The sequence below is a fragment of the Crotalus tigris genome, unplaced genomic scaffold (assembly GCF_016545835.1).
Source record: "Crotalus tigris isolate CLP2741 ecotype Arizona unplaced genomic scaffold, ASM1654583v1 scf7180000017754.2947050, whole genome shotgun sequence".
Lineage (NCBI taxonomy): Eukaryota > Metazoa > Chordata > Lepidosauria > Squamata > Viperidae > Crotalus > Crotalus tigris.
Window position 1 is genome coordinate 2,612,250 of NW_024096616.1, and position 27,884 is coordinate 2,640,133.

The following is a 27,884-nucleotide window of genomic DNA, read 5'->3' on the forward strand; positions in this document are numbered from 1 at the left end:
TTAGACTTTGCCCTCAACAATTGGAGGTCCTCATTTTACCGAACTCGGAAGGATAGGAGGCTGAGTCAACCTTGAGCTGGTGAGGATCAAACTGCTGGCAGTCGTCAGAATTAGCCTGCAATGCTTCATTCTAACCACTGGGCCACCAAGGCTCCTATGCCATTACGATTAGTTATTGTTATTATTTCACATAACAAATGCTTAAAGTTGTATTTTTAAACCTGTTTTGGATATTTTAATATTGAATTTATATATCAATCTTCTTAACTGCCTATCTCCCTCCCAGAGGGGCTCTGGGTGGTATATTTATTTATATATAACAAACTTCTGAATCGCTCACAATTAGTTCTCTTAATTCTGCTCCATGATTGTTTTGTTTCTGCTGTAAACTACTGTAAGGAAATACCACTGAAACTGGTGGTATTTAAGTTTAATAAATAAATGTGAATTTAATAAAGAAACAAATAGGTAAATCTCATTCCTTCTATGCTGCACTTTGCAGACTCTCACAAGCAGAGAGAGTACAGCTCTGCCTTCAATTTTTTTTTTAAGGTCATCTCTAATTTTGATTTGGGTTGTATTTGTATTTGTTATTGTCAGTACTCATGACTATATTTATAAACTGCTGGAAGAATAAGAACATTTTTGCATGCCCAAAACTTTACTGAAAATTAGACTCTCCTATTAGATGTGTTTCCTTTGTTCCAAAACAAACAAGAACAACTATGTGCCCGGCAGCATTCAACATTTTATTTCTTTGGTTCACAATATACCTATATGGCATTAAACAGGTGGCCACTGGTCAGCTTTGACAAAAATCAGACAGTTTCCCCCCCCCAACCATTCAACTGATTATTCTTGTTGTCTTTGCTGTTTGCAATTTTAAGCTCTTCTGTGATAACAGCTATTTTTCTCTAACACAATGTGTGGCCTCAGTGAATCCAAAATATCCTTGAAGTTTTCAAAGCAATTGTAACTTTTAGGTTGCACATAAGTGAGTAACAACAGCTCAGGTAAGATGGGTTTCTATAGCACTAATTGACTGCTTAATCTTCTCCTCCACAAACAGCTAGCAGTGCTTTGCGGTAATCTCCTGACGTATCCTTCTGGAACAAGGAAAATAAAGTGACCAAAAAAACTCCAGAAAATGCATCCAAATAATCAAGTATGCAAAAATGAGAATTAATTTACTGAGTACCCACTAGGCATATCTTAAATGGTTTAACAAGCAATGCTATATACAAAGCGCCATCAGAATTATAATTCTGCCGGAAACTCAGTTGTACCACTCTTAATCTTAGTCATTAACAGAATTCTTTAAGAAAAACCATAGCTGTCAAATTTACATTAAAACTACACATCCTTAAAATCCAATCTTTTAAATCATGCCCTCCAGGTGTGTAGGATTACTGTTTTCACCTTGCTATTAACCCACTGCTATTACCAACACTGAGGTGAACAGATTACAGCAGGTTCTTTTAGCATAGTGTTTTTCAAATTTGCAGCTTTAAGATGTGTGGACTTCAACTCCCAGAATTCCTCCGCCAGGATGGGAATTCTGGCAGTTGGAAGTTCACATATCTCAAAATTGCCAGGTTTGAACAACACTGCTTCAGCATCTTTTTTGAAAGGTATACTAAGCATAGTCTGACTGAGGAACTAGATTTTTGGGTCAAAAACTCCATACCGATTCAAGAAAGGAGTGGTGTGTGTGTTTGTGTGTGTGTGTGTGTTTCCCTGGTGATGTCAGAGCAGGCAAAGCACACTAACTGAGTAACTGCTGTTCATGTACAGGTAGTCCTTGACTTATGACACAACTGAGCCCAACATTTCTGTTGCTAAGTGAGACAGTTGTTAGTGAGTTTTACCCCATTTTATGCCCTTTCTTGCCACGGCTGTTAAGCGAATCACTGCAGCTGTTAAGTGAGTCTGGCTTCCCCATTGAATCTATTTATCAGAAGGTCACAAAAGGGGATCACGTGACCACCCCGGGACACTGCAACCATCACAAGTATGAGTCGGTTGTCAAGCATCCGAACTTGGATCATGTGATGGGGTTGCAACGGTCATCAGTGTAAAAAAAAGAACAGTCATAAGTCACTTTTTCGGTGCTGTTGTAATTTCAAACTGTCGGTAAATGAACTGCTGTAAGCCGAGGACTACCTGTAACTGGTTAATAAATGTACCCAATATTTAAACAAGCATGCACTTTAGAGCATGATTTTTTTCTTCACATCAACCCAGGGGTGTCTCTCTGTGCATGACATACTCTTATCCCTACAGATTGATCTGTTTTGTTCTTTTCAGCTTAAGGAGAACTCTTTTTGTACTCTTGAATTTAATATTCAGTCAGGTTGCCGTGAGGCTAATGAGTCATAGGCAAAAAGTGAGGTGAACGATAAAGGTCAAAGCACTTATGACACGAAAATAGGCAAAATGGTGTTTACAAAACCCGAAAGTTTCTTTACCTCAATCATGTGATATAGAGACTTGTCATACAGCTCCCAAAATTCCCGCCGGATGTTGAGCAGATCAGTTTCACTCCTTGAAACAATGATCCTGATGAGAGTTTGGTCATCTGTGCCAGCACCCTGAAGAGATTATAAAAGCCCACCAGGTGCAGCATGAGAGAGGCAGGAAGTGGTGGATTTCCACTCACATTATTACTGCAAAATATTTTGAAGAGATGGCAACAACAACCATCACCTAGCAACAGGGTACTTTTGCTGCTCCCGCAAATTTATGAAGAGCAGGCAACTGAATGGAAGCTTCATATCCTGCTTTGCAAAATATGTATCAGCATTGGTAAATCTGAGCGCCCTTCAGGGTGGGTGTTGGGTCACTGCATCTGGCTCCTGCTAGCCTGCTGAATCCTAGTTCTGAAGGTGGGATGACCAAAAGAGAATGTATCCCCTCGTGACTTCCCCTGAGCTCTAGCAAAGTTTTCTTAAGGAATTCTCTTTATACAAAGGAACAAGTTAAACTAGCTGGAGATTCCTAAAATGTCTCTGTTTATAGCATCACCTCCCTGTAAATAAGACATTTCTGACCTCTTTAAAACCAGAAGAAAAAAGAAACCAACCAAAATATTTGATTAGTAATACTGACTCTTCCTTCCTGGGGCGACAACAACAAATGGGTGTTTGTTTTTACCTTCATGGACTTGTATAGCTTGTCGGCAAAGAAAGCTTGCTTGTTCTTAACACTCCGCACTTCAGAGAAAGAGGGAGAACAAAGAGGGAGAAAATGAATGTGTTGCCAGGAAAGAGCCAACAGAAGTTATCTGCATGCAATATAATTCTGTCTCAGCCACCCTTTGCTCAGAAAAGTTCTAAATAAAACTGGTTATAGTACAGCTTTTCATTTAGCACAGTGGTTCTCAACCTGTGGGTCGGGACCCCATTTGGGGTCGAACGACCATTTCACGGGGGTCGCCAAACAACGCAGTCCACCATTTTTTTCCCCCTTTTCCTTAGCTGTGCTACTCCCTTTTATTCTGTTGGCTTTTGAAAGCCAATAGAATAGACTCTCTTGAATAGAGTCTAATTCTATTGGCTTTCAAAAGCCAATAGGAATTGTCCAGGCTGTCTCTGCCCTGCTGAACCTGCCAAAAGTCCCATTCTGCAAACGGTGCTGCACTAGTTGAGTAGTCCTTGACTTACGACCGGTTGAATAGTCCTCGACTTACGACCGGTTGGGGGTCGCAGCATTAAAAAGTTTGAGAACCACTGATTTAGCAAATGCAAGAGGGAAGGAAGAGAGAGATAAAAAAAAAAATCTGCCCATGTAAAATTATGGAACTGAACTTCCAAACAGGGAGGTAGATGGGGGGAAGGGAGCAATTTCCAAAGAAGTTTGTTGCAGAAAAAAACAGCATGGCTCTTTAAGAACTCACAACTATATCATGAGTTGGTTTAATATTTATTATTAGGCTTCCATCAACCAGTGTCCACACTTCATCAAGTGCATGAAGTATTATCCTGAATTACAGGTGTGGCTGGAACCAGGGAGAGGGGACAAAGGGAATGAGGGGCTGTAACCTCACTGGAAAATTGGAGGAAATGAGAAACAAGAAATACAGGCTTTGATGACATTATTAACAGCAACTATTCACAAAAGAACTGTTAATGATAATGAGGCCTTCCCAATAAATATCAAATAACACACGAATCATAATATTTCTCTTTTAAAAAAAAGCTTTTTCACAAATTGAACTGCATCCTAGTTCCCATCCTTTATGCACAGAAATTTTCTGAGTCCAGATTTTCAACTGGAAGGGTGCATCTTCATTGCCATGTTGATGCCTCATCATTTAAATATTTTTTTTTAAAAAAACCCAAACAGTTAACAACAGGAACAAAGAACTCAAAAAATTCCCTCCTCAATTCTGTGAATTGCAATAAGAGGGATGGTTGAGCAGCCACTTCCTGATTTGCAAATATGCATGAATGCGGAAGTTTTTTGGGCATGGGCAGATGTGGCTTCTCTGTCCACCCTTCTTCAGTACCTGTCTAGCCTCTGGGTGCCATCAAACAGGACACAGAAGAGGCCAAGAAAAAAGGTCCATTCCAGTCCAGTGAGGGCATTACAAGCAAGCAAATAAGGCAAGCGGTTCTTGTAAGGCTTGATGAAGAGAAGAGGTGACAGGTGAGTTACCCTGTAACCAGTACCCAAGTATATTTGACCATATTAGGGCCAACAGTAGGCCTGGACAAAAGCCTGAGGGGTTAAAAGAGTCCAATACCCATCACAAATGACTGAAACTAAGATGAAGGATTGTTCAGTTCCAGTACGGTTTCACACACACACACACACAAGCTTAATCTGAGCCAGAAAGAACTTTGCCTAGCCACAGTCACACTAGGCAACCTGAAATACTCCAGTCAAGAATGACACTTGGTAGTATGTGTAGGATCAATGTTACTTTAAAAAACGGTCAGCTTTCTAGTTTTAGGATGGTACAAAAAGCTGAAAATAAACCATCAGAAAAGTGTTGCATTTTAATAGCCTGTAGAAAATCTCCAGTAATCATCCCATCCATCTGTTTCTTTTCCAGGCTAATTGGTTTATTTTCCACTGCTGCATACAATACTGCATATGCATTCTCTCTCATATATTAATCCAATTTTGCAATACAGCCATATTTCTGTGAAACACCACACTCCACATTTTTACAAGAAGCTTAGGCCAGCTTGCTTCATCTATGCAAATCACAGAAAATTGCTCAACTGTCAAAACATTGCAAGATGAATTTCACTCTGAGAGGTTTTAGTTAAGGCTGCATTCTACATACATTAAAAAAATGCATGTTTCTATATTATACTCATACAAAACAACACTCACCAATAGCTAAAAAGGCATCCCGGACATCTCCGGACATCCGTTTGTTGATGGCATGGGCCACATCATGATTCGTCATCTTAATGAACTCTTGAAAAACTACACGGATCAAGGGCAGAATGTAAAACCTAAATTTCCAATGCAATGCAAGATTGACTTAAAGATTATTCTATGAATTTCTGGGCTGGTAACAATTAGGGGATGCTGCAGAATAAACTATTAACATAGACAGAGAAGGCTTAGATCAGGGGTGTCAAACTCGCAACGTCATGTGACGTGTTGTGACTTTTTCTCCATTGCCGGCAATGGGAGGGGGCGCGGTTTCAGCATGACGCATCCAGCCTGTGGGCCAGCAGTTTGACACCCCTGGCTTAGATGATTAAATGAACTTCCTGTCCATGAATTTTTATATCCAAAAATGCTGGCTTTCTCAAGCAAAGGAGATTTTTTAAAAACTTTCTTTAGCAAGTTGATTGTACCAGCCCCTTTCCTTCGAGTCCTTAGGTCAGGGCTTTTCAACCAGTGGTATGGGTACCACCTGTGGTACATTGGCACCTGGCAGGTGGTACGCGACCATCCTAGAAAAGTAGTGGAGTAGGGGAATGAGCTGAACTGGTGGCAGCACCGCACAAGCCTGACCGAGAGATCGCTGGAGCTGCAGGGCTGTCAGGGCTCAGCAGAAATGACAGGATCAGTGCCAGTCTCCAGCTGGAGCTTGGCGCTGATCCTGGCGCTTCCGTTGAGCCAAGAAGCGCCAATCAGCTGGAATGTTGCAGCATCTCCAGGGTCTTGTGATTTATATTCAGATGCTTGGCAACTGATTCATATTTATGATGGTCACAGTGTCCCAGGGTCATGTGAAGTGACCAAAACCTGCTGCAACCACCCAGTAGACGGGGGGGGGGGAATAAAAACCAAACACCTCCCACCCACCCCCACTGCCAATCCTCAACAGAAATGCTCACAACAATGAAAACCTCGCACAGGAGGAAGTGGGTGGGCAGGCAGGTGTCTTGCTCAGCTGTAGCTTGGGGGGCACTTTTTTCAGTGCCATTGTAACTTCGAACAGTCACTAAGCGAACTGTTGTAAGTCGAGGACTACCTGTACTTTATCAAGTTTTTGACATCTTGCTAGGCGACTGGTGATACTCAGATGTTGCCATATCCTTAAAGTGGTACAATGGGTGAAAAGGTTGAGAAGCCCTGCCTTAGGTGATGCCACAACACTTTCCCAAAACTCAGGGCTACCAGATCTGAACTGCAAAAAATCCAGATGGCCATTAGATGGCAACAACGTAAGATACAGGAAACTTTAACTGTCTGCTGATGTGTTTTTTTCATTGTCTAGTTCTTACAGCTCTACCCAGGTAACTGCTTCAGACGACTACATAGCCTGGAAACCTCAAATCAGTTATTTTGTGCTTAGTCATGATTATAAACATGGCATAAAGATGATACATTTTGGGAGAGCCAGTTTTGGGAGGTGGTTAAAGGTGCTTGATTAGAAACTTAAGACTCTGAGTTCTAGTGCTCCTTTAGGCTTGAAAACTGGCTGGGCCAGTCCAGGGTGTATAGGCTTTTTGTGGGGAAAATAGGAGGCAGGAACATGATGTACTTTGCTTTGAGGTGTACATGTAAAGGTAAGATATAACAATTACAACACATCCCTGTTGCCTTCCTACCTCTCTTGAGCTGGGGATAGCTCTGGGTGCACAAGATGCTCAGGAAGCGGGTCTCAAGGGATGTTGAATCATCACCAGAAACATCAGACAATTTCTGCAAAATCAATGAAGAATGAAGGGATGGAGGAGGAGAACAACAAAGAACGGGATCTAGTGAGTATCAAAAGTCTGTTTTGGAATAATCTGATCAGCTGGTCATAATATTGTTAGGATGCTATAAATCTGTCTGTCCAATCTATTTAGTTTGATACCAGCATTTTATTCTTCACTAGTACTGTGCAGTGACTGAAAATGTTTATCAGCCCAAACCCACCACGGAAGTCTTGTATGATATATTCTTTCTCTCCCCAAGTCTTATTCTTTATGAATAAATACAGAACATACTGCCATTCCTATGGATCTAATAATAGACCATAAGAGTTTCCATGTCAAAAGACTGTTACAGAAGTAGAGCCAAATTTATTTTTTAAAAAAATGAGCATCTCTGTTATGAAGTCTGATTTCTCCCCAATCCACATGAGTATCCAACTGCTTTTCTATCTGGCAAAAAATAAGGAAAATTATTTTTTGAATTAATTTTTGTGCATGATGGGGCAAAGTTCCAAATCAATCTTTTCCACAACAGGCAAAAATCCATTTTGCTATGGGATTCTTATGCACAGAGAAATAAACGGCACATTCAGTGGATCAGTACAAATTATTCTCAGTATCTTTAATTCTCTTTATGTCATAATTAAAAGGCTGTTCCTGCTTCTAAACTATTCATTGTTGCTTAACAACCATGTTGCCGGTTCCAGTTGTGGCCATTAAGCGAGGCTATCTATAATTCTATCTACACACATTTTTTTCAGTTATCTCAGGCTGGGAGCCCAGCCAATGCAACATAAAATCCAAAATTAGGGAAGCAAATTAATATTGATTTGGAAAATATTATTGTGTGAGCTCAGAGGAGCCCAGCATTAGCAACCAGATTGGTAGTGGATCTTTTTTGTCATTCCAAACAGGCCACATGCTTTTCATTCAAAAAGTCTCTGAAATCTTTGGCATTCCTAGTTAAGGGACCTCAGATAAGGTAGACTTTAAAGACCACTGATTGGTCACAGTAGGCCCAGCTGAAAACACTCTCTCTCTTTCTCTTTCTTTCTCTCCACTTGGTATTCCCAAGCAGACACAATAGAATTATAGAATATATATGGACTTTGGTTACTATTTTCGCAACCTTGATGTACTCTGCCATTTGTTGATCAAAGAGCTTTCCCTAGGATGAGAATCACAGATCCTTCACTTAATTCAACTCTACCTTCACCCGCACTTTACACTCAATGTATTAATTCTACCATTCCCTAAAACCCAGTGTAAGAAAAGCAAATGTATTTGTAGATCAAAGCAGTGTAGTTGGGAAAACTACACAGACATTCGGAACATGTCAAGGAAAAATAAAGGGCAGGCACTCACCAGGGTTTCAGCAACCACCTGACAACAGAAAGAAAGGGAGAGAGAGGGGGAGAGGAAGGCAACAAGGTCAGAGATGGTGTGGCACAGGTCCCTCCAGGGATTTCATAAATAAATTGGGGCATTCTACGATCACATCAGCACCAATATAGCCTGCTTAATTATGGCAACAAAAGAAGTCCTGTTGTCATTTTTTATTCAGATATACTCTGATCAGGTGCAGTTCTTCAACATGAAGGGGCTAATCATGCACACCTCCCTTAACTTTATTTTCAGTAATGAGTGGAAATACACTATTTTGAAAAGTTATGTCATCTTTCCGATGAATACAAAAGCAGAGAGGGAGAGAAGATCCTGAAATAGCATGGAAACAAAAATAAACACAACTCTGTAAAGGAAGGTCTGCCTGACGCACAGCCGTGATATTTGTACTAATATTTGTTGAGCACATGTTTTTGGTATAAGGATCCTACAACACAGGAGCCTCTTTCCAGCATTTAGGAAACTGCTAGCTATCTGTTGGTGTCCCTCCCTGCCCGAGAGGCAGCTCCAGGAGTATTTCCAATGGGGAAGAAAGATTAAAAAGCTGCAGCATATGTGACATAATGTGCATATGTAGCATGCATACCTATCCACTTTTACTGTATGTTATTAGTAGGTGGGGTTTTCTGAAACAATATTTTTTAAAAACACATGCTCCGAATTTCACAATTTATTTTTAATAAAGAGGTCCCACATTCTCAAATAGCAGCATAGAAAGCTGTCTTTATGGTTTTGTTTAAACTTTAAATTTGTACCAGAAAACTTCCTTTCTCCATAGAGCCTCGGCATTCAACGGAGGACCGTAATTTTATCTTTGATTTGTCACAGACAGAAGAGATAGATTGTTGGGGGCAATATGCTGACTCTGTAAACCGTTTAGAGAGTGATGTAAAGCACTACGAAGCGGTATACAAATCTAAGTGTGATTGCTATATACGCCTCTAGGTGAGGAAGGTGGGGATAGGAAGTAAACTGTCAATAGTTTCCTGAATAGCCTTATAGATCTGTTATATTAATGGGAGACTGGAATGGTGTTCTAGATACACAAAGAGACAAAAAAGGACCCTCTATTTCTTTTAAACAGGCTAAATTACCTAAAGCTTTTTTTGATTTGAAAGAGGACTGGGAGCTGCGAGATTATTGGCGTGAACATAACTTGGAGGAGAGAGACTTTACCTTCTTTTCGGACAGACATCAATCTTTCTCAAGAATTGACTTTTTCTTGATTACAATGGATTTATATTTTAGGGTAAAGAATGTTAAGATCTTTCCTAGGATATTGACGGATCATAGTCCAGTTTGGATGGAATTGGTTAATGAAAAAGAGGAGAGGAGATCTTGGAGGATGAATGAAAATTTATTTAGACAAGAAAAGAATGTTCAAAAATTAAAGGAGCAATTAAAGGATTACTTTGCTTTAAATATGTATAAGGGAACTTCAATGTCAATGGTCTGGGATGCAGGTAAAGCTTACATGCGGGGGATTTTGATACAAATGAATAAGGTTTATAGACAGAAGCAGGTGCAGAAACGTAAGGAGTTGGAAGATGAGATTAAATTAAAAGAAAAAGCTCTGATTTTAAACTCCACAGATGAGAAGATTAAGGAATCTATAAAATTGCTTAAATCACAATTTAATATGTTGATGGCTGATCAAACTGCAACTAATTTATTGTATATGAAACAAAATACATTTTGTAATGCCAATAAACCAGGGAGATGGTTGGCTTATCAATTGAAAAAGAAGCAGAAACAGAGAACTATAGATAAAATAAATTATAATGGTAAATTGGTATATCAGAAGGAATTGATTAAGAAATCTTTTTAGATTATTATCAAAAATTATATATGAGTACTAAAGTACAGGCTTCAGATATAGATAATTATTTAAAAGATGCTAACTTTCCTAAACTAACAGAAGATCAGAAACAAGAAATTAATGGCCTGATTACTAGTGAAGAAATTGAGATAGTAATTAAAGAATTAAAATTAGGTAAAGCACCGGGTACTGATGGATTGACATCTATTTATTATAAAACTTTGGTACAAGAGTTGATTCAACCTTCAAGGGAGCTTTTTAATAATATATTACAGGGTTCAGAGACCCCCTTGTCATGGGGCAGAGCTTTTATATCTTTGATTCCAAAAGAAGACCAAGATTTCACTTTACCAAAGAATTATAGACCTATATCTCTTTTAAATGTAGACTATAAGATTTTTTCAAAAATTTTAGCTAATAGACTTATGAGGGTTTTGCATCATGTAATACATATGGATCAAACGGGTTTTGTAACTGGAAGGTATATGAAGAATAATGTTAGACAAATTATTAACCTATTAGAATATTTAGATAAAAACAATCAAGTTTCTGCAGGATTGATATTTTTAGATGCTGAAAAAGCTTTTGATCAGCTGAATTGGCAATTTATGTTAAGATTAATTGAGAAAATGAATTTTGGAGAAAAAATTTTACAAGCTCTTCGTGTTATTTATCAAAAGCAAACGGCACAACTTATAGTTAATGGGGGTTTGTCAGAGGTGTTTTCAATTGAGAAGGGGACTAGACAGGGCTGTCCATTGTCACCATTGCTGTTTGTTTTAACTTTGGAAATTTTGTTGATTAAAATTCGAGAATCACAGCAAATAAAAGGAATAGAAGTTAATAAAAAAGAATATAAATTAAGGGTTTTTGCAGATGACTTGGTTGTTACTTTATCTCAACCAACTGATTCTGTAATAAAGCTATTACAATTGATATAACAGTATGGACAGGTTTCGGGTTTCAAAATTATTATTATTATTAATAATAATAATAATAATAATAATAATAATAATAATAATAGTAAAGTTGGAAGGGACCTTGGAGGTCATCTAGTCCAACCCCCTGCTCGGGCAGGAAACCCTACACCATTTCGGACAAATGGCTGTCCAGTCTCTTCTTAAAAACTTCCAGTGTTGGAGCATTTACTGCTTCTGGAGGCAGGCTGTTCCACTGATTAATTGTTCTCACTGTCAGGAAGTTTCTCTTAGTTCTAGGTTGCTTCTCTCCTTGATTAGTTTCCACCCGTTGCTTCTTGTCCTGCCTTCAGGTGCTTTGGAAAATAGCTCAATTCCCTCTTCTTTATGGCAGCCCCTGAGATATTGGAATACTGCTATCATGTCCCCCATTGTCCTTCTCTTCGTTAAACTAGACATACCCAATTCTCGCAACCGTTCCTTATATGTTTTAGCCTCCAGTCCCCTAATCATCTTTGTTGCTCTTCTCTGTACTCTTTCTAGAGTCTCAACATCTTTTTTACATCGTGGTGACCAAAAATGGATGCAGTATTCCAAGTGTGGCCTTACCAAGGCATTGAAGAGTGGTATTAATACTTTGCGTGATCTTGATTCTATCCCTCTGTTAATGCAGCCTAGTACTGTGTTGGCCTTTTTGGCAGCTGCCGCACACTGCTGGCTCATATTTAACTGATTGTCTACTAGGACTCCGAGGTCTCTCTCACAGTTACTACTATTGAGCATGGTGCCACCTATGCTGTACTTGTGCATTTAGTTTTTCTTGCCTAAATGTAGAACCTTGCTTTTTTCACCATTGAATTTCATTTTGTTAGTTAGTGCCCAGTGTTCAAGTCTGTCCAGATCCTTCTGTATCTGAAGCCTGTCTTCTGGAGTGTTGGCTATTCCTGCCAGCTTGGTGTCGTCTGCAAATTTGATGAGTTCCCCATCTATCCATTCATCCAAATCGTTGATGAAGATGTTGAAGAGTACTGGGCCCAGAACAGAGCCCTGGGGCACCCCACTACACACTTCCCTCCATAAAGATGCAGTTCCATTGAGGACCACTCGCTGAGTACGGCCGGTCAGCCAGCTACGGATCCATCTGGTGGTGGTTCTGTCTACCCCACATTTTTCTATCTTGTCAAGTAGTAGGTTGTGATCTACTTTATCAAATGCCTACTGAAGTCCAAGTAAATTATGTCCACAGCATTCCTCTGATCCACTAATTTTGTCACTTGGTCAAAGAATGCAATAAGATTTGTCTGGCATGATTTATTTTTGACAAACCCATGTTAGCTTTTAGTAATGACTTTGTTTGCCTCTAGGTGTTCGTTGATTCGTTGTTTGATTATCTTTTCCAGGATCTTCCCAGGTATTGAGGTCAGGCTGATAGGTCTGTAATTTCCTGGATCCATTTTTTTTCCTTTTTTGAGGATGGGAACTACATCAGCTCTTTTCCAGTCCTCTGGTAGTTCCCATGTGTTCCAGGATCTTTGAAAAATATAGTTCAGTGGCTCCGATATCACATCTGCCAGTTCCTTGAGAACTCTGGGGTGTAATCCATCTGGTCCTGGCGATTTGAACTCATCTAGGCTGGACAGGTTCTCCCTAACCATTTTCTTGCCTATCTTAACTTGTGTTTCTGTTTTGTTTTTTATGGCACTATTTTTGATAGGTTAGTCTGTTTTTTCCCTTTGTGTAAAGACAGATGCAAAAAATGAGTTAAATAGTTCTGCTTTCTCCCTGTTGCTTGTCACCTTCTTGCCACTTCCACCCACTAATGGACCAATCATTTCCTTCACTTTTTTCTTGTTTTTTACATGTTGAAAGAAGCTTTTTTTGTTATTTTTGACTTTGGTCGCAAGCCTTAGTTCATTTTGAGCCTTGGCTTTCTTAACTTCATCTTTGCAGGCTCGGGCTATTTGCTGATATTCTGACTTAGTTATGTTCCACTCTTTCCACTTTCTGTACTTGTCCTTTTTATCTTTCAATTTGTCAGAGAGTTCTTTATGCAGCCATGCTGGTTTCTTTTGAGAGCTGTTATTTTTCCTCTTTGTTGGTATTGTGCTAGACTGTGCTTTTATTATCTCATTTTTCAAAAATTCCCAAGCTTCTTGAGTTGTTTTCCCCTTGAGGATTCTCATCCATGGAATCCTTCCCAAGCCCTCTCTAAGTTTATTGACATTAGCTCTCTTGAAGTCCAAGACTCAGTTTGACTGTGTTCTATTGGTTGTGCTTCTATAATGTTGAATTCTAATATTGCATGATCACTTCCTCCCAGGGTTCCTATGGCTTCAACACTGTCTATCATTTCATCTCTGTTAGTGAGAATTAGATCCAAAATGGCTAATCCCCTAGTTCCCTTCTCTACTTTTTGGGAGACAAAGTTGTCTGCTAGGTTTGCCAGGAACCTGTTTGATCTTCCACTTGGTGCGGAGTTGGTCTCCCAGTTGATGTCAGGGTAGTTAAAGTCCCCCATTACTATTGTGGTGTGCTTCCTACATACCTTAGTTAGCTGACTAGCAAAAAGTTCATCTATTTCCTCTGTTTGGTTGGGTGGTCTGTAGTATACACCTATGGCAATGTCATTTCCCCCCCCTTTTATATTGACCCAAATGCTAAAATATTGCCTAAAAACATGACCAATCTGGACAAGGAGACCCTGGTTAGGTTGAAAGATTTCGAGGTTGTTAATAAGGTAAAATATCTGGGGGTTATTTTATCTGTTTCTAATGCAAAATTGTATAAAAATAATTATGAAAGGAATTTGGAAAATTGGGAGAAGCTGCAATTATCTCTTTTGGGGAGAATTGTAGCGACTAAAATGAATGTTCTGCCAATGTTTCTTTTTTTATTTCAAATGATACCCATTTTAAAGAATGAGGTTAATTTAAATGAATGGCAGAAAGGTATCAATAAATTTATCTGGGCAGGGAAAAAACCAAGAGTAAAACTTAAAATTATACAAGATATTCGTGAGAGAGGTGGACTCAAGGTACCGAATTTGAAATTGTATTATGATGCTGCGATTTTAACATTAATTAGTGATTGGGTTAATTTAACAAATGTAGAAGTACTCCTCTTGGAGGGTTGGGATTTACTTTTTGGATGGCATGCCTATTTAATTTTTAATAAAAAGGTTGATAGGGTTTTTAAATCTCATATTATAAGGACTTCTTTACTTCGGGTTTGGAAGAAATATTATAGAAGTGATTTTAAAATTCCACTATGGGCTATACCATGGCATGCGATAGAAGGGATAAGGAGAGGAGTCAAGATAGATAGTCTTTCTTATGCACAATTACTTAGATGGGATGGTAAAAACTGGCAATTAAAATCTTTGGAAGAATTAACACAAGAAAATATTATTTATTCATGGTTTCAGTATAGACAAATAGTGGAGAGGTGGAAGATAGATCGTAACGTGGGTTTGCTTAGAGAAGATGAGAATTTGTTAAAACAAATAAAAGATCAAAGACGAACTCATATTAAGAGAATCTATGGGGTGTTAGTAGAATTGGATTCAGAAGCAGAATTAGTTAAAGAATGTATGGTTAAATGGGCACAAAATTTTGATGAATCGGTTCCATTAGATATCTGGAAGATTATTTGGGTGAGGACTGTTAAATTTACACAAGCCCAAAATTTAAGGGAAAATTTTTATAAAATGTTTTATAGATGGCACCTTGATCCACAAAAAATGTCTCGTATGTATCCTGACTTGCAGCCTAAATGTTGGAGATGTGGATGTTTGGATGCTACTTATTATCATATCTGGTGGTCATGTAAAAATATAAGAGCTTTTTGGATTAAGATATGGTGGAATATTCAAAGAATTTTTAGAAGAAGGATAAAATTTACCCCACAATTGTTTTTGTTAGGTATTGTTTCTGATTGTGATAGTAAAGAGACTATATTGATGTTAAATTTAATTACAGTGGCCAGGTTGTTAGTAGGGCAATGTTGGAAGAAGGAATCTTTGCCTACTTTGCAAGAGTGGTTTCTTAAAGTTTCTTATTTGGTGGAAATGGCAAAGATTTCGGCTTTCTTGAAAGATCAACCGCAAGAGAAGTACCTCCTAGTATGGAAAAAATGGATAGATTTCATACAATATAAGTTGGATATAAAAATATTATTTAGTTTTTGAATAATTTATATTTAAAATTTAAGATATTTCATAGATATTTTTTTTAATTTTTAATTTTTCTTTTTTTATTTGATTTTTTCTTTTTTTGTTTCTTTTTTTTTCTTCTTGTATTTTTTATATATTGTTGTTAACTATTTTATAATTTGTTTAATTAATGTATTTAGATTTGCTTATGGTTTATATGTGTTTTAAGATTTTTTTAAATTTTTTTTAATTAAGCCTGTATTCAGCTCTGGGAAGGTCGGGGGAGGGTAGGGGAGGGTTGGGGGAAAGGAATTTTTTTTGTAAAACTTATCAAAATTTTCAATAAAAAAAATAGTTTCCTGAATAGCTGAAAAAGACTAAAACCTTTGCTCCCCACAACTTTCAATAGGAAAGGAAAGCATAGCAAAGAAAAAGGAACAGTGAGCTATTGAAGAGATCAGCAGAAAAATTCTTTGGGCAAAGAAGAGTGGAAAATAACAGAAATTAACTTGTGCAAAAAAAGATTAATTTTTAGGTGAAGAAAAAAGGCCTGCGAAAAAATACTTCCAGCTTCAGCATGAGAATATGCCACCCATGCGAAAGTTACAGCAGATGGTGAAACCAAGGAGAATGTGGTCTGTTGATCTGAAGCAATTCTGTATGCCCGGCTTGTTTTAAGCATTGAATAAATGCAGAAAGTGTTAGATTCCCTGTGATCTGGCTAAAAAGTTCACCTTTGGGCTACCAGCCTCTGCAACTTTCTCCTGCTTATTTAGATGCAGCAGTCACAAGCATTGCTGCTTTCAAAATCATGCATAACCCTGCAGAAATATTAGATAGAACTCCCTCTTGTGGAAACAGTCTGAACCGCAACACTTCATGGTATCCCAAGTTCAGTTGGTGACTTATAAACATTTGCTCTCCTTCCTGAATCTGGCATACATTAAAAATGGATTACTTAACCAATTTTAACATTATGTTTAATATGAGTGTCCCTTAACATGGACTTGGAAAAAAAATGATGAGTTACTGTTATTACTTTTTGGGAAATGAAAAGCTTCAATTAAAACCCACATTGAAATTTGAGATGCATGAATTAACCGCACAGTGCAACTGGGTTCCTACATGATACTGAGGCATTGGTGTGGGCTTAAAGTGTTGTGTGAATCCAAACAAATGCAGCTTACTTAACAAAGCCTAAATAAATCATACGTTCGCATGCTGTTTGTCCCAAATCTGTTTCTATATACATGAGCTCAGAGCAAGAAGTCCAGTGGAGCGTTTTCAAATGCTCTCTACTACTTTCTCTGCTCTGGGGGTATCTTTTATGGCAAAGCAGAGCTCAGGCAACCCATCGTTAACTTATTATCAGCTCTAGTATCTCCAAATCTACATCATGGGAGAAAGGCAACAGCCACAGCAGATCCCTTCCTGCACATGTGGCTTTACTCACCTGAGCATCAGCACGAGCCTTCCCAAAATCTTCTCCTCCTTCATTGCGGTTACCCTGCAGTTAGACATTGAAAACCATTAATAAGGAGCAAAAACATAGGCCAGTGTGAATGGGCAAGAAATTAACATCTTTAAATAATTCATTACCTTTCTTGGCAGCTGCTAGTTTACTTGACCACAGGCCTCAAGCAATGCTATGAGAGCTACAAAACCTCGAGTTTTAAAAATTTGGAAGCCCACTAGATGACACCAAATAATTAAAGAGTTTTCTGTATTCATTTGCTGCCCTTTAACTGTTTAGATTTTTGTAGCTGGATCTGATAGATAGCACCACATGCCATCGACTGCAGAACTACAACTCCCAGCATTCTTTGGTGATGATGCTATCCATTCAATCATGCCCATTTCTTGACAATTCTATGGACCAGCTCTCTCCATATTTTCCAATCTTCTAAGGCTTATTTCAGTTCTTTTATGCTCTGGCTGATGTCAGTTTTGATGTCTCATGTTTTCTGGAAGCCTTGTTTCCATTTCCTACTGACCATTCTGAGCATAGCTGTTTTTTTTCCCCAATGAGTCTGATTGCATTATATAGCCAGAATTTTGTGATTTTACCCTCCAGTGATACATCCGATTTTATATGCTCCACTACTAGCTTGTTAGTCACTGGCCATATTTTCTAGAGCAACTGAGAACTGAACCTCATAATATCCAGAGTGCCATATTCTGTCCTGGGCAACATAGTTAATTACAATACCAACACCTGATGCTTATTATTAGTAGAAAACTTCCTCTAGCACTGCCTTTATCCCTTTTCAACTATGGTCCCCTCCCTGCTGCTCATATCCAGCAAAATAAATGACATGGGAGGGGAGAGTATTTATCTCTTAAAGTGGGGGCATCAATTATGAAAAAGCACAGGCCTGGGAAGCATATAGTTTATCTCCACTCCCTTTTCAGAAAACACTGTGCTGTGTTATTTGTTCAGAATGAGATTTCTATCATTCTTATTGAGGATAAACACATTATAGCCACATATTAACACATTATATGCTTGTATCCGTGTGCTGAGCAATTTTAGATTTTATCACCTTAATGCAAATGGCCTTTTAAAAGTCTGCTGTTGCACAATAAATAAAAGCAATACAGCTTGAAGCAGCTTTCAAGTCCTATGCCGCCTGCTTGCTTTCTGGTGGTGACGATATGAAACAGAGGGTGAAATTATCTTTTAAACCGGTGTCCACTACAGCTCAGCAGCATTATTGTCCCTGCATGCAAAATATATGCATAGAATTGTTTCTTTTCAACTGAATGTACCACTATCAATGCACAAGATCCTTGATGAATAAAAAATAATAATAATGAAACTTTTAAAGGTGATTTAACAACTGAATCTGATCATTAGATATTCAGAAAGATCAGATAGAAAACACTTATCTTTAACTAAAGGAGCTTTAAGAATGCATTGTGGGGGAAAATTTCTTACCAGCGCCAGAGAGACCAGGATCCTTTTGAAATGTCCTGAAGTATCAGAACTCAGTGCATCCTCCAAAGACTTATGATAGGCTGGAGAAACACAAAAGCAGAAGAAAGTGTTCAAAGACACTTTGGAGTCAAATGCAATTTCTGGTGATTAAAAAGATACACCCATGTTGTTTTCTTTTAAAAAAATGTAAGTTGGATTGCCAGAATGTTTTTTGACTTTCAGTCTAGCCCAGTGGTGGCAAACCTATGGCACGCGTGCCAGAGGCGGCACTCAAAGCCCTCTTTGTGGGCACGCGTGCCATGCTCCGGAGATGGCGAGGGACTGGCCCCTGCCACCCTAGCCCCGCCCACCCAGTCTGCCACGACCAACGCGGCCATGCCCACCTGGTACCCGGTGATAAATAAGTGGGGTTTGGGTTGCAATTTGGGCACTGGGTCTCTAAAAGGTTTGCCATCACTGGTCTAGTCTATTAGCCCTGAGATTTTCCAGTGCTCTCCTCTTTAAAAAATTACCTACTGTATGCCTGACTCTGCTTAATCCTTCAAGGTCAGCTACATGCAGCCTCAACATTAGAAAACACCCATCAAAGTCCTGATTCCAGTTCTTAGTTGTGAATAGGATATTCACATGGAATGAGGCCCATAGAAATACTTTATTCTGAGCAGCTTCTACCCTTGAAGGTTAGTAGCTTCTAACCTTGATCTGACACAATAAACAGACCAATATGAGAGGTGATTATTTCCTTTGAATCAGGCTCAATTCCTGCTATTTATAAGGACATTCTACCTTGCTTATTTGCCAATATAGCAGTGATTTACCAACCTGTTAGTCTGGGAGCTATATAGAAAACACCAATGAACAAGTAAGCAAGTAAATAAAATGTATACTGGCACAATTTTAGGCATTTTATACAGCAACGGATAAATGCTTTCTTGTTTCTTAGTCTCATACATCCATGTTCCCCTTAAGCAGTGTTTCCCAAACTTGACAATTTTAAGGCATGTGGACTTCAACTCCCAGAATTCCACAGCCAGCGTTGCTGGCTGTGGAATTCTGGGAGTTGAAGTCCTCATGCCTTAAAATTGTCAAGTTTGGGAAACACTGCCCTTAAGAATTATTGAAGAAACGCTTTACCTTCTTTATAGGCTGCATTAATTGCATGAATCTCTTGGTTATTCCGTGTGGCCAAAATTTCAATGAGAGCACTCTCATCAGTTCCAGCCCCCTGGAGTGATGTAAAGATATTTGACCAATTAGTCATTGTTAATATTTCAGGGCAGCTAAGTGCTAACATTTATAGGGAATGCCTAGTGCATCCATGTCCTGGTATTTCAGCTTCTGAGGAAAAAAAAGGTTGGCTCAGAATTGAACCAGTCAGCCTGAGCTGGCAGTCTTTAGTAAGAAGGAAATTCTCTCAAGGACTTAATTATTCTTTGAGATAATGGCACAATAAAGAGTTTTTCCTTCTTTCCTTCTCTGTGTGGGTTAACTTTATCTTTCTGTTCTTCAAATAATATATTAAAAAGAAATCTGCTCTACCTCCATGGCTTTCTTCAGCTGCTTTGCGTCATAGAAGGCTGGTAGCATCATCAGTCCAAGAATAACCTTCGCCAAAGGTCCAGATATTTCAGATTTCAGGTCTGCCATAAGGTCCTGTCAGAGGAGACGCTCATGAAGGAAAGCAAATTGGAAACTCCCAAGAAGTGTGGCCAAATTGGCTGCTTTAATCAGACACAGGACATTTAACAATCATTGGAAACCCCTTAATTGACTTTTTGTAGGAAACAGAAAAAAATGAAAAGATATATGGTTTTGAGGATTAGAATAACAATCATACAATATAGAGAAAATGTAAACAACGCTATAACCCTAGAGTAAAAAGTTAACTTATATTTGTACTTATAACTGCAGTAAAATTAAATTAGATGCCGTTTCTTTAAAATCCTTTCTTTAATCTCTGCATTTTCTCCTCCCTTTCCTTTCCTTTCCTTTCCTTTCCTTCCTTTCCTTCCTTCCTTCCTTCCTTGTATTCAAAATTCTAATAACATTTTATTTAAAAGAATAGGAAACTCCAAAGTACTGATACCAGTCAGGAAGACAATGCTGAATTAGAAGAAAGGCTCTGACATAACACAATGAAGCATGGCCGTTCAGATATTTTTAAATTTTGTCTCCCATCACTCCTAGCAAGCATGGTCAAGGGTGAGGTTTTCTGAAATGAAAGTTCATCTACTTCTATTGGGCCACATTCATTAGATCTGGGTTCATAATGTATGCAGTATTTGGGAGTATCAGCCTTATCCTGTGACTGGAGCAGGAAGGAAGAATGGCGGCAAATAGAGAAGGCATGAACAGACTCTAGCTGTAATTGCCCCCACATGCAATAATTATTGATTTGCTAAGAGGCTTTCCACCAAAGTCAACATCTGCATACAGATTAAAAGTAATCTGTAATTAAAAATAGAAGCCCCCAATTAGTTACATGCTGTATCCCTTAATGCAGTTCTATATAATAATAATAATAATAATAATAATAATAATAAGTTGGAAGGGACGTCGGAGGTCATCTATTTATTTGTAGATATTTATAGGTCAGTTTGCCAGACACAAAGAAAATGCATAACTCATCCTTTTCATTTCCTGCCTAAAACTGTCAATGGAAGATTAGGCATTCAGGTAAAAGATGGCCTCCTTAAAAAAAAAAAAAAAAAGACCAGCTGACATTGATGGTGATATGAGTAATAGATTGCTCCATGATACTCAACAAGGAGGGAAGAATAATTTTTCTTCTAGTATATTTTTCTCATCCTGAATGCCTCATGCATGCAAATAATTTTATGGCACAAAAGCAAACAAAAGCTGAAGAAAGATATATTGGGAGAAGTTCTACAAATTTCCCAAGTATTATAAATGTGCTCCTCTTTGCTCTCTTCTGTGCTAGATTTTCTGTTTTTTTTTTTTTGTTGTTGTTAAAAAGAAAAAGAATATTGGCATATGGACCTCTGACACATCTTTATATCAGCATTCTGAAATCTAGAGATCTTAATATAATAATATATACACACACACACTATAGTTTTGAAGTAGCAGTTGAGATGGTTATGCAGAAGATCTAGAAGTCATCTAATTGGAGAAGGCAAGCAAGGGAAAGATGATCTTAATTCTTTATTTTTAAAAGTAACACCAAACTTAAAATAGGCCATCTATAAGCATTACTGTGTAACAGCTACTGCAATAAGTAAATCAATTGAATGTTGGAGAAAGGGAATGAGATACAAAAGAAGAGATTGTACTAATTACCCGGCCATAATGAGACTTGTATGCTTTTATGATTTCTTGCCTCTGGTCATTACTCCTCTGTGTGACAACCTCAATGATTGCATCTTCATCAGTGCCTGGAACCCAGAAAACAGAATAGATTCAACCATTTTTATTTATTTATTTATTTATTTATGAGACTTATATACCGCTTTAAGTACAAGCACTCTAAGCGGTGTACACCAGTAAGCAATGTATATATATATATTTACATTGCCCCCAACAATCTGGGTCCTCATTTTACCTACCCCGGAAGGATGGAAGGCTGAGTCAACCTTGAGCCGGTGAGATTTGAACCGCTGACCTGCTGAACACAGTCAGCTAAAGTGGCCTGCAGTACTGCACTCTAATTGTTGCACCACCTCGGCTCAGTTCAATAATATTAAATCTTGACTCTTGCACTTAGTCAGGGAAGTAATCCCATGGAACTATAAAAAGGAAATTGTTCCAATAGGCTCACCACTGGGGTGAGAGACAGAATATTCTTTGTTAAGATCAATCACTTACGTTTACTGCCTCCAGGACTTTAAAAAAAAAAAAAAAATCCTAGTATTTTCTGACTTACAAATCCACCATCCTTAAAGTTTGTTTCAGCCAACCTGATTACAGCCCAGTACAAGTGACTAAAGAAATTGCAAGTTAGCCAAGAGTATGGAGCAAAGGAAAAGTCAAATCAGTGCATAAGCATGTTTGCTCAATAGCACATCGTATCAGCTTGCTTCTGGTTTCTATGTGGAAAATTCCTGAATTATTCCTGTGGAGTATGATTTACTGCAATATGTTCAGAAGGCTACCACATCGCCCTATAGATCAGGGGTCCTCAACCTTGGCAACTTTAAGACTTGTGGACTTCAACTCCCAGAATTCCTCAGCCAGCTTTGCTGGCTGAGGAATTCTGGGAGTTGAAGTCCACAAGTCTTAAAGTTGCCAAGGTTGGAGATCCCTGCTATAGACTGTAGCCTCATTCCTGTCTTAAAAATAGATTTGGAAGTAGCTGAGATGCAACTGTATATGAACTATTGCCATTACTACAACTCAAGCTCCAAGCATGCTCATGCTGTTCAATGCAAGCCAGGATCTCTAATTTGTAAACTACTTTGCAAGCCCGCATCTTATTAATTACAGTTATTATAGAGCAGGAAAGAGCATTGGTATTCTTTACAACAGGTCCTTCCTTGAGAATAGTTTGCCCTAAGAAGCAAGGATGACCCCCCCACCCAGACACACACAATGGCCTTCTTGGAGGTGAAACTTAGCTTTTGCAGAAAGCTTTTGGGAATTAATTATAAGCAACCAAACAAATCTTAGTTCATTGGTTATACTATCTAATTTGGGAGGTTGGCTTTTGGCTTTTATTATTTTAATGAATAAAAACACAGGTTTTTTTTTTATACTGTATTCATTTTTTAAGATTTTTTTTTAAGCCACCTAGAGTTTCGGGAAGAGAACAGGTCTCCTAAATAAATAAACAAATGCAATATAGTTTATGGTTCTGAATGAATGCCCAGGGAATGCCTCTTACTGAGCAATTTAAAAGAATAATAAATAGAAATAAAACCATTCAGCTGTTTCTATTCATCACTCTGAATATATTCTTCATTTTCTACCTATCACATTGAGCTTAAATAAAATGGCAAGAGCCACTGACAGAATGTCAAGACTAGGCAGAGGCTTGAGAGAGCAATCGGTTATTGAGCAGTGGTGGCACAGTGGTTAGAATGCCATATGGCAGGTTAATTCTGCCGACTGCCAGCAGTTTGATCCTGACTGACCCAAGGTGGACTCAGACTTCTATCCTTCTGAGGTCAGTAAAATGTGGACCCAGATTGTTGGGGGCAATATGCTGATTCTGTAAACCACTTAGAGACTTATATACTGCTTCACGGTGCTTACAGCCCTCTCTAAGTGGTTTACATCCTTAGAGAGGGCTGTAAAGCACTGTGAAGCAGTATATTGCTATTAGGAAATGTATAACAAAATCTCTATCCTGGGCATTCTTCCTAACTACAATGAGCTTTTGATACAACAGTGCCATCTCCTGGGTTTTGAGAGGAAGCAGCAGAGTATCATTTAGTCACTAGCACAGTGTTTCTCAACCTTGACAATTTTAAGGCATGTGGATTTCAACTCCCAGAATTCCACAGCCAACATTGCTGGCTGTGGAATTCTGGGAGTTGAAGTCCACATGCCTTAAAATTGTCAAGGTTGAGAAACACTGGCGGACTAGCAGTTACTAACATGATGCAAGGACTCTGCATTGATACGGTTTTTATGGAGCATTTCCTGCCTGCATTACTTGTAGATGATGATTGCTTCTAGCAATATTAGAACCATTCTTCTCTTTCTCGAATCAGAGAATCAGAAGAGTAACCAGGTTTGTTTTGAAAGGCACTTTATCTTCCACGAATGAAGATTCAAGGAATGTAACCTACATCTCAAAATATACTTTTTGTAAATCTAGTAAGCAGGCCTAAGAGTAATGCAACTGCTTCCTTCCAACATTTCTGGGGTTGTGTTTTTTTTCCATTTTATGCTTATTTAATTTTAAAATATTCCTTTTTGCATTATGCAGTTACACAACCTTATATCAAACATAATTAAATGGGCATAACAGACATACCGGTAGCAACATATTTTGCAATTCTGTATTGTCTTTCCTAAAATACATATGCAGTTGTGATGTGCAGCAAGTTCAGCATTGTATACCGCTGCTGGCTTTGCATTGGCTTCGGTTTCATGGCTGCCTAGGATTTACAAAGATTATCAATCTCTCCAATCAGCTACCTGAAGCAGATGGCCGGAAGGAGAACCATAGCCACTGGTAGCCAAGAAATGTTTCAGAGCAATGGTTCTCAACCTTTTCTTCACCCACAGACCCCATTTAAGTACCTTTTGTGGCCATGGTTCATGGCCACGGACCACCAAGACTTAACTCAAGATTTAAATCATAACATGTCTCCAAACCTTCATGAATGGTTTATTTTTATTCTACTAGAATATTGATTCTAGTAGAATAAAACCTAGCAATGGAGTTCTACATTGCAAGGTTGAGGTGCAGGCTACACCATTCCTAGAATGTGACTGGAAATGGGAAATGGATTTATAACATTACCTACACTTTAAAAGCATTCAACTAAGAAAGACTGCCTTAGGAAGAAATCTGGACAAGCTGTCAGGTCCCCTTGCATATATATTCTAATTTTGGGGCCTGCCATTCTGCTGGGGAGAGGGAGAGCTTGGAATAACTTTCGCTTTCTACTTTCCCTCTCCTGCTTCCATCCTTGAGATAGGAATGCATCTCCCTTATCAGGGAGATGGTTCCAGAGAAAGGAAAGCTGGAGAAGACCTTGAGATGTGCGCCAACTGTGCCAATCACCCGCACATCAGCTAATCACCTGTGGATTGGCTGAATTTCAAATGGACATTATGACCTTGGTGGGAGGAGGAATATTGCTAGCTTAACTATACCGTTTGCGTGGGATTTTTCCCAGATCTCGCCTTGTCTTCCCTACTGTCACTGACCCCTAATAAAAGTATCCTTTTGAGACAATGCCTGTTTCAAGAGTTCTGCTTCCTTGGGTGGTTAGTTGAAGTGGGTCCTTACACAAGCAATAATACTTCCTATCCTGGAAGTCTACAAATGTTGTCACTTTACCATTGAATAAAAAGAAGATTTTTCTTACTCTGCATCAACGCATTGCGAAGGTTTACTTACCAAACCCCTTCATGGCTTTCCTGAGCACTTTTGCATCACCGTCAGCATTGAAATTTGCAGCTGGACAAATAGTTCCTTTCAGCTGCAGAAATGTAAGAGTAGTTTAAATTAAAATTATTTATTTTAATATGGGAGAGGCACAGAACGAGGGCAAAGCAGAAGGGCATCCAAATAATGCACCCCCATTCTTCTCCTAACAATTGCTATTTTATTTAAAACAAAGAAAATATAATAAAACAATTGGAGAACAGCTGGATAAATTCCATGCCCATGCATCTCCCAGAGTCAGCATGTGGAGGGTATCTTTAAATGATATTTCAATTTCTCAGTGCCTGTTTCCGATTACATCGGCAATCTTCTAGACATGAATTGAAAAAGACCCGATTTCTTTAGGACTGACTCTCCAACTGTTTCACATGCAAAAAGCCTAGGATGAATTCACACAGTCCATTCCAGTGATTATATACCATAATTTAATCACTGTCTGTTTCCTTGTATTAGGCAGTAACATGTCATGATGGAAGAACAGTCTGAGAAAGGAGGCGGTTTGCTTGGTAAAATAATCCACTATTATGTGGCATATGTGAATTCACCCCTTAAAAGTAATTAGTGAAATGTTTAGTACGTTGTTTAGCTCACACAGCAAAACAAGCAAAAAAAGAAAACCCACCTATTGCTAATCTGATTTTATAATAGAAGCTATGGATTGTTTTCTTAACATAGCTCTAAAGATCCATATTGCAGATGCATTCATGAAGCTGCAGTGATTCTACTGGGTGCGTGTTGGCACTTACAAGAAGGCACTTTCATTGGACTGTTTTTTAGATAACAGATAACCTATTATACTGGGAAATAATCAACATCTTCAAATGTTAATGCCTAAAGATGTGGAAGAGCAAGGAAGGGGAAAATACGTTTTTTAGGTATGAATGCATATTAGTTAAAGTTGCAGGTTTAGAAATTGTTAGGAAGGGAGAAGTGTTGAATAGGCAAGATATCTATCAGGTCCAGAGCATTAGCAGTGCATATAGTGAAGCAGTTGTGGTTTTGAGCCAGCAAGCCACAGGTAGGGGAAGGGAAGGGAAGGCTGGCTTCTAACCTCCACTTTGGCCACTGCACTAAGTTCCCACATCTGATAGGCCACTTGCGCAGCTTCAGGGAAGAACTCACCTGCAGCACTGGAAGGGGAAGGGATGGAAAGAAACAAGGTGGGTGACATTTGCAGAGACATATTAAAACATGAAGATGCAGATCCTGTGCAAATCCAGCTGGTGCCTGTCACATTATCCCAATTCTCCTGTACCTAAACTCTCAAACAACATCCAGCCTGCCTGCCTGCCTGCCTGCCTGCCTGCCTGCCTGCCTGCCTGCCTGCCTGCCTGCCTGCCTGCCTGCCTGCCTGCCTGCCTGCCTGCCTGCCTGCCTGCCTATCTATCTATCTATCTATCTATCTATCTATCTATCTATCTATCTATCTATCTATCTATCTATCTATCTATCTATCTAGTTTAGGTGAGTTTTTTTCTTCTCTCTTTGCAAAAGGCAGCTGCAGTACTTCTTAATGTGTACTAGGATCATAAGCAAATTATTAAACGCCTATGCTAGCCCAACTCTAAAATCTTGATTAGGCCTTTCTCTGAATAAAAATAAAGCATCAACACAGCTGAAGGAGCATGGTGACTTGCGTGGTTAGCATGCTAGGCTGACAAGCAGCAAGCCTGCCGTGGATAGGGTGAGCTCCCATCTTTTGCACCAGCTCCTTAACAGGGACATGAAAGGAGCACGCAACTAGACATTCCCCCAACAGTGAAATCACCAGCTAATCCTTTCAACCTAGCAGCACCTCAGTACTTCTGTTACAAGTGCAATGCGATCAACACAGCTTTGAATGAAGAGAAAAGGTGGGAAGACAATGAATGCAGGTACCCTTTGTCTCAAATGTAGCCTGCATGGTTACTTTTTCAATTGAATATTTTATTTTCAGTGTCATTTGAGGACTGCAAAAGCAACACATGGATAGACAATGCAAATGATTCTATGAGTTTTTTAAAAGATGTATTAGTACTGCTGCTACTCCACTCTTCTCTGCACTGATTTCCATACAGTGTAAGAAATACACTAGTAGTTCTCATGCTTAGTAAAATCACTGATCATCACAACCAGCATTAAATATTGACATATGCAATTGGCCCAAGCCATCATCCCATGCAATATTTACTTTCTAGATGTCCCAACTACACTACTTAACATTTGTAGTGATCACTGCTGTGATGAAAGTTAACATCTAGTGTATTTGAAATGCAACAATTAATGAAGGATGGTCCAAAGTGTCTCACTATAAAATCTCACAGGTTCAACTACTGAATTTGGGCAGTAGCAGTATATACCCACATACTGGATCAAGTTCTGATATGGAGGCATAAAGAGAGAGGAAGCTGAACCTGCTTAGATCTAGTATATGGAGGCTTAAACATAGAAATGGGTAATAATCAATTATTTGCTGATCAAAGC

At 38.8% G+C, this 27,884-nt stretch overlaps 1 protein-coding gene across 3 annotated transcripts in view; it reads right to left on the reverse strand.

The window, feature by feature from the left end:
• Window positions 1-728: 728 nt before the first annotated feature.
• Window positions 729-27,884, reverse strand: part of ANXA6 (annexin A6) — a 45,940-nt gene continuing 18,784 nt past the window's right edge. The window contains exons 14-26 of one of the 3 annotated variants that reach the window (XM_039340917.1): window positions 26,473-26,551; window positions 25,374-25,455; window positions 21,641-21,735; window positions 19,880-19,993; window positions 19,475-19,565; window positions 18,341-18,420; window positions 16,856-16,909; window positions 8,478-8,495; window positions 7,023-7,116; window positions 5,344-5,439; window positions 3,154-3,212; window positions 2,469-2,591; window positions 729-1,103 (exon numbers count right to left, since the gene is read on the reverse strand). In XM_039340917.1, coding sequence (XP_039196851.1) covers window positions 1,047-1,103; window positions 2,469-2,591; window positions 3,154-3,212; window positions 5,344-5,439; window positions 7,023-7,116; window positions 8,478-8,495; window positions 16,856-16,909; window positions 18,341-18,420; window positions 19,475-19,565; window positions 19,880-19,993; window positions 21,641-21,735; window positions 25,374-25,455; window positions 26,473-26,551 — 1,042 coding nt within the window. In that variant the 3' untranslated portion in view covers window positions 729-1,046. Of the gene's footprint in view, window positions 1,107-2,468; window positions 2,592-3,153; window positions 3,213-5,343; window positions 5,440-7,022; window positions 7,117-8,477; window positions 8,496-16,855; window positions 16,910-18,340; window positions 18,421-19,474; window positions 19,566-19,879; window positions 19,994-21,640; window positions 21,736-25,373; window positions 25,456-26,472; window positions 26,552-27,884 lie in introns of all 3 variants that reach the window. The other 2 variants (XM_039340916.1, XM_039340918.1) reach the window with 2 other exon arrangements.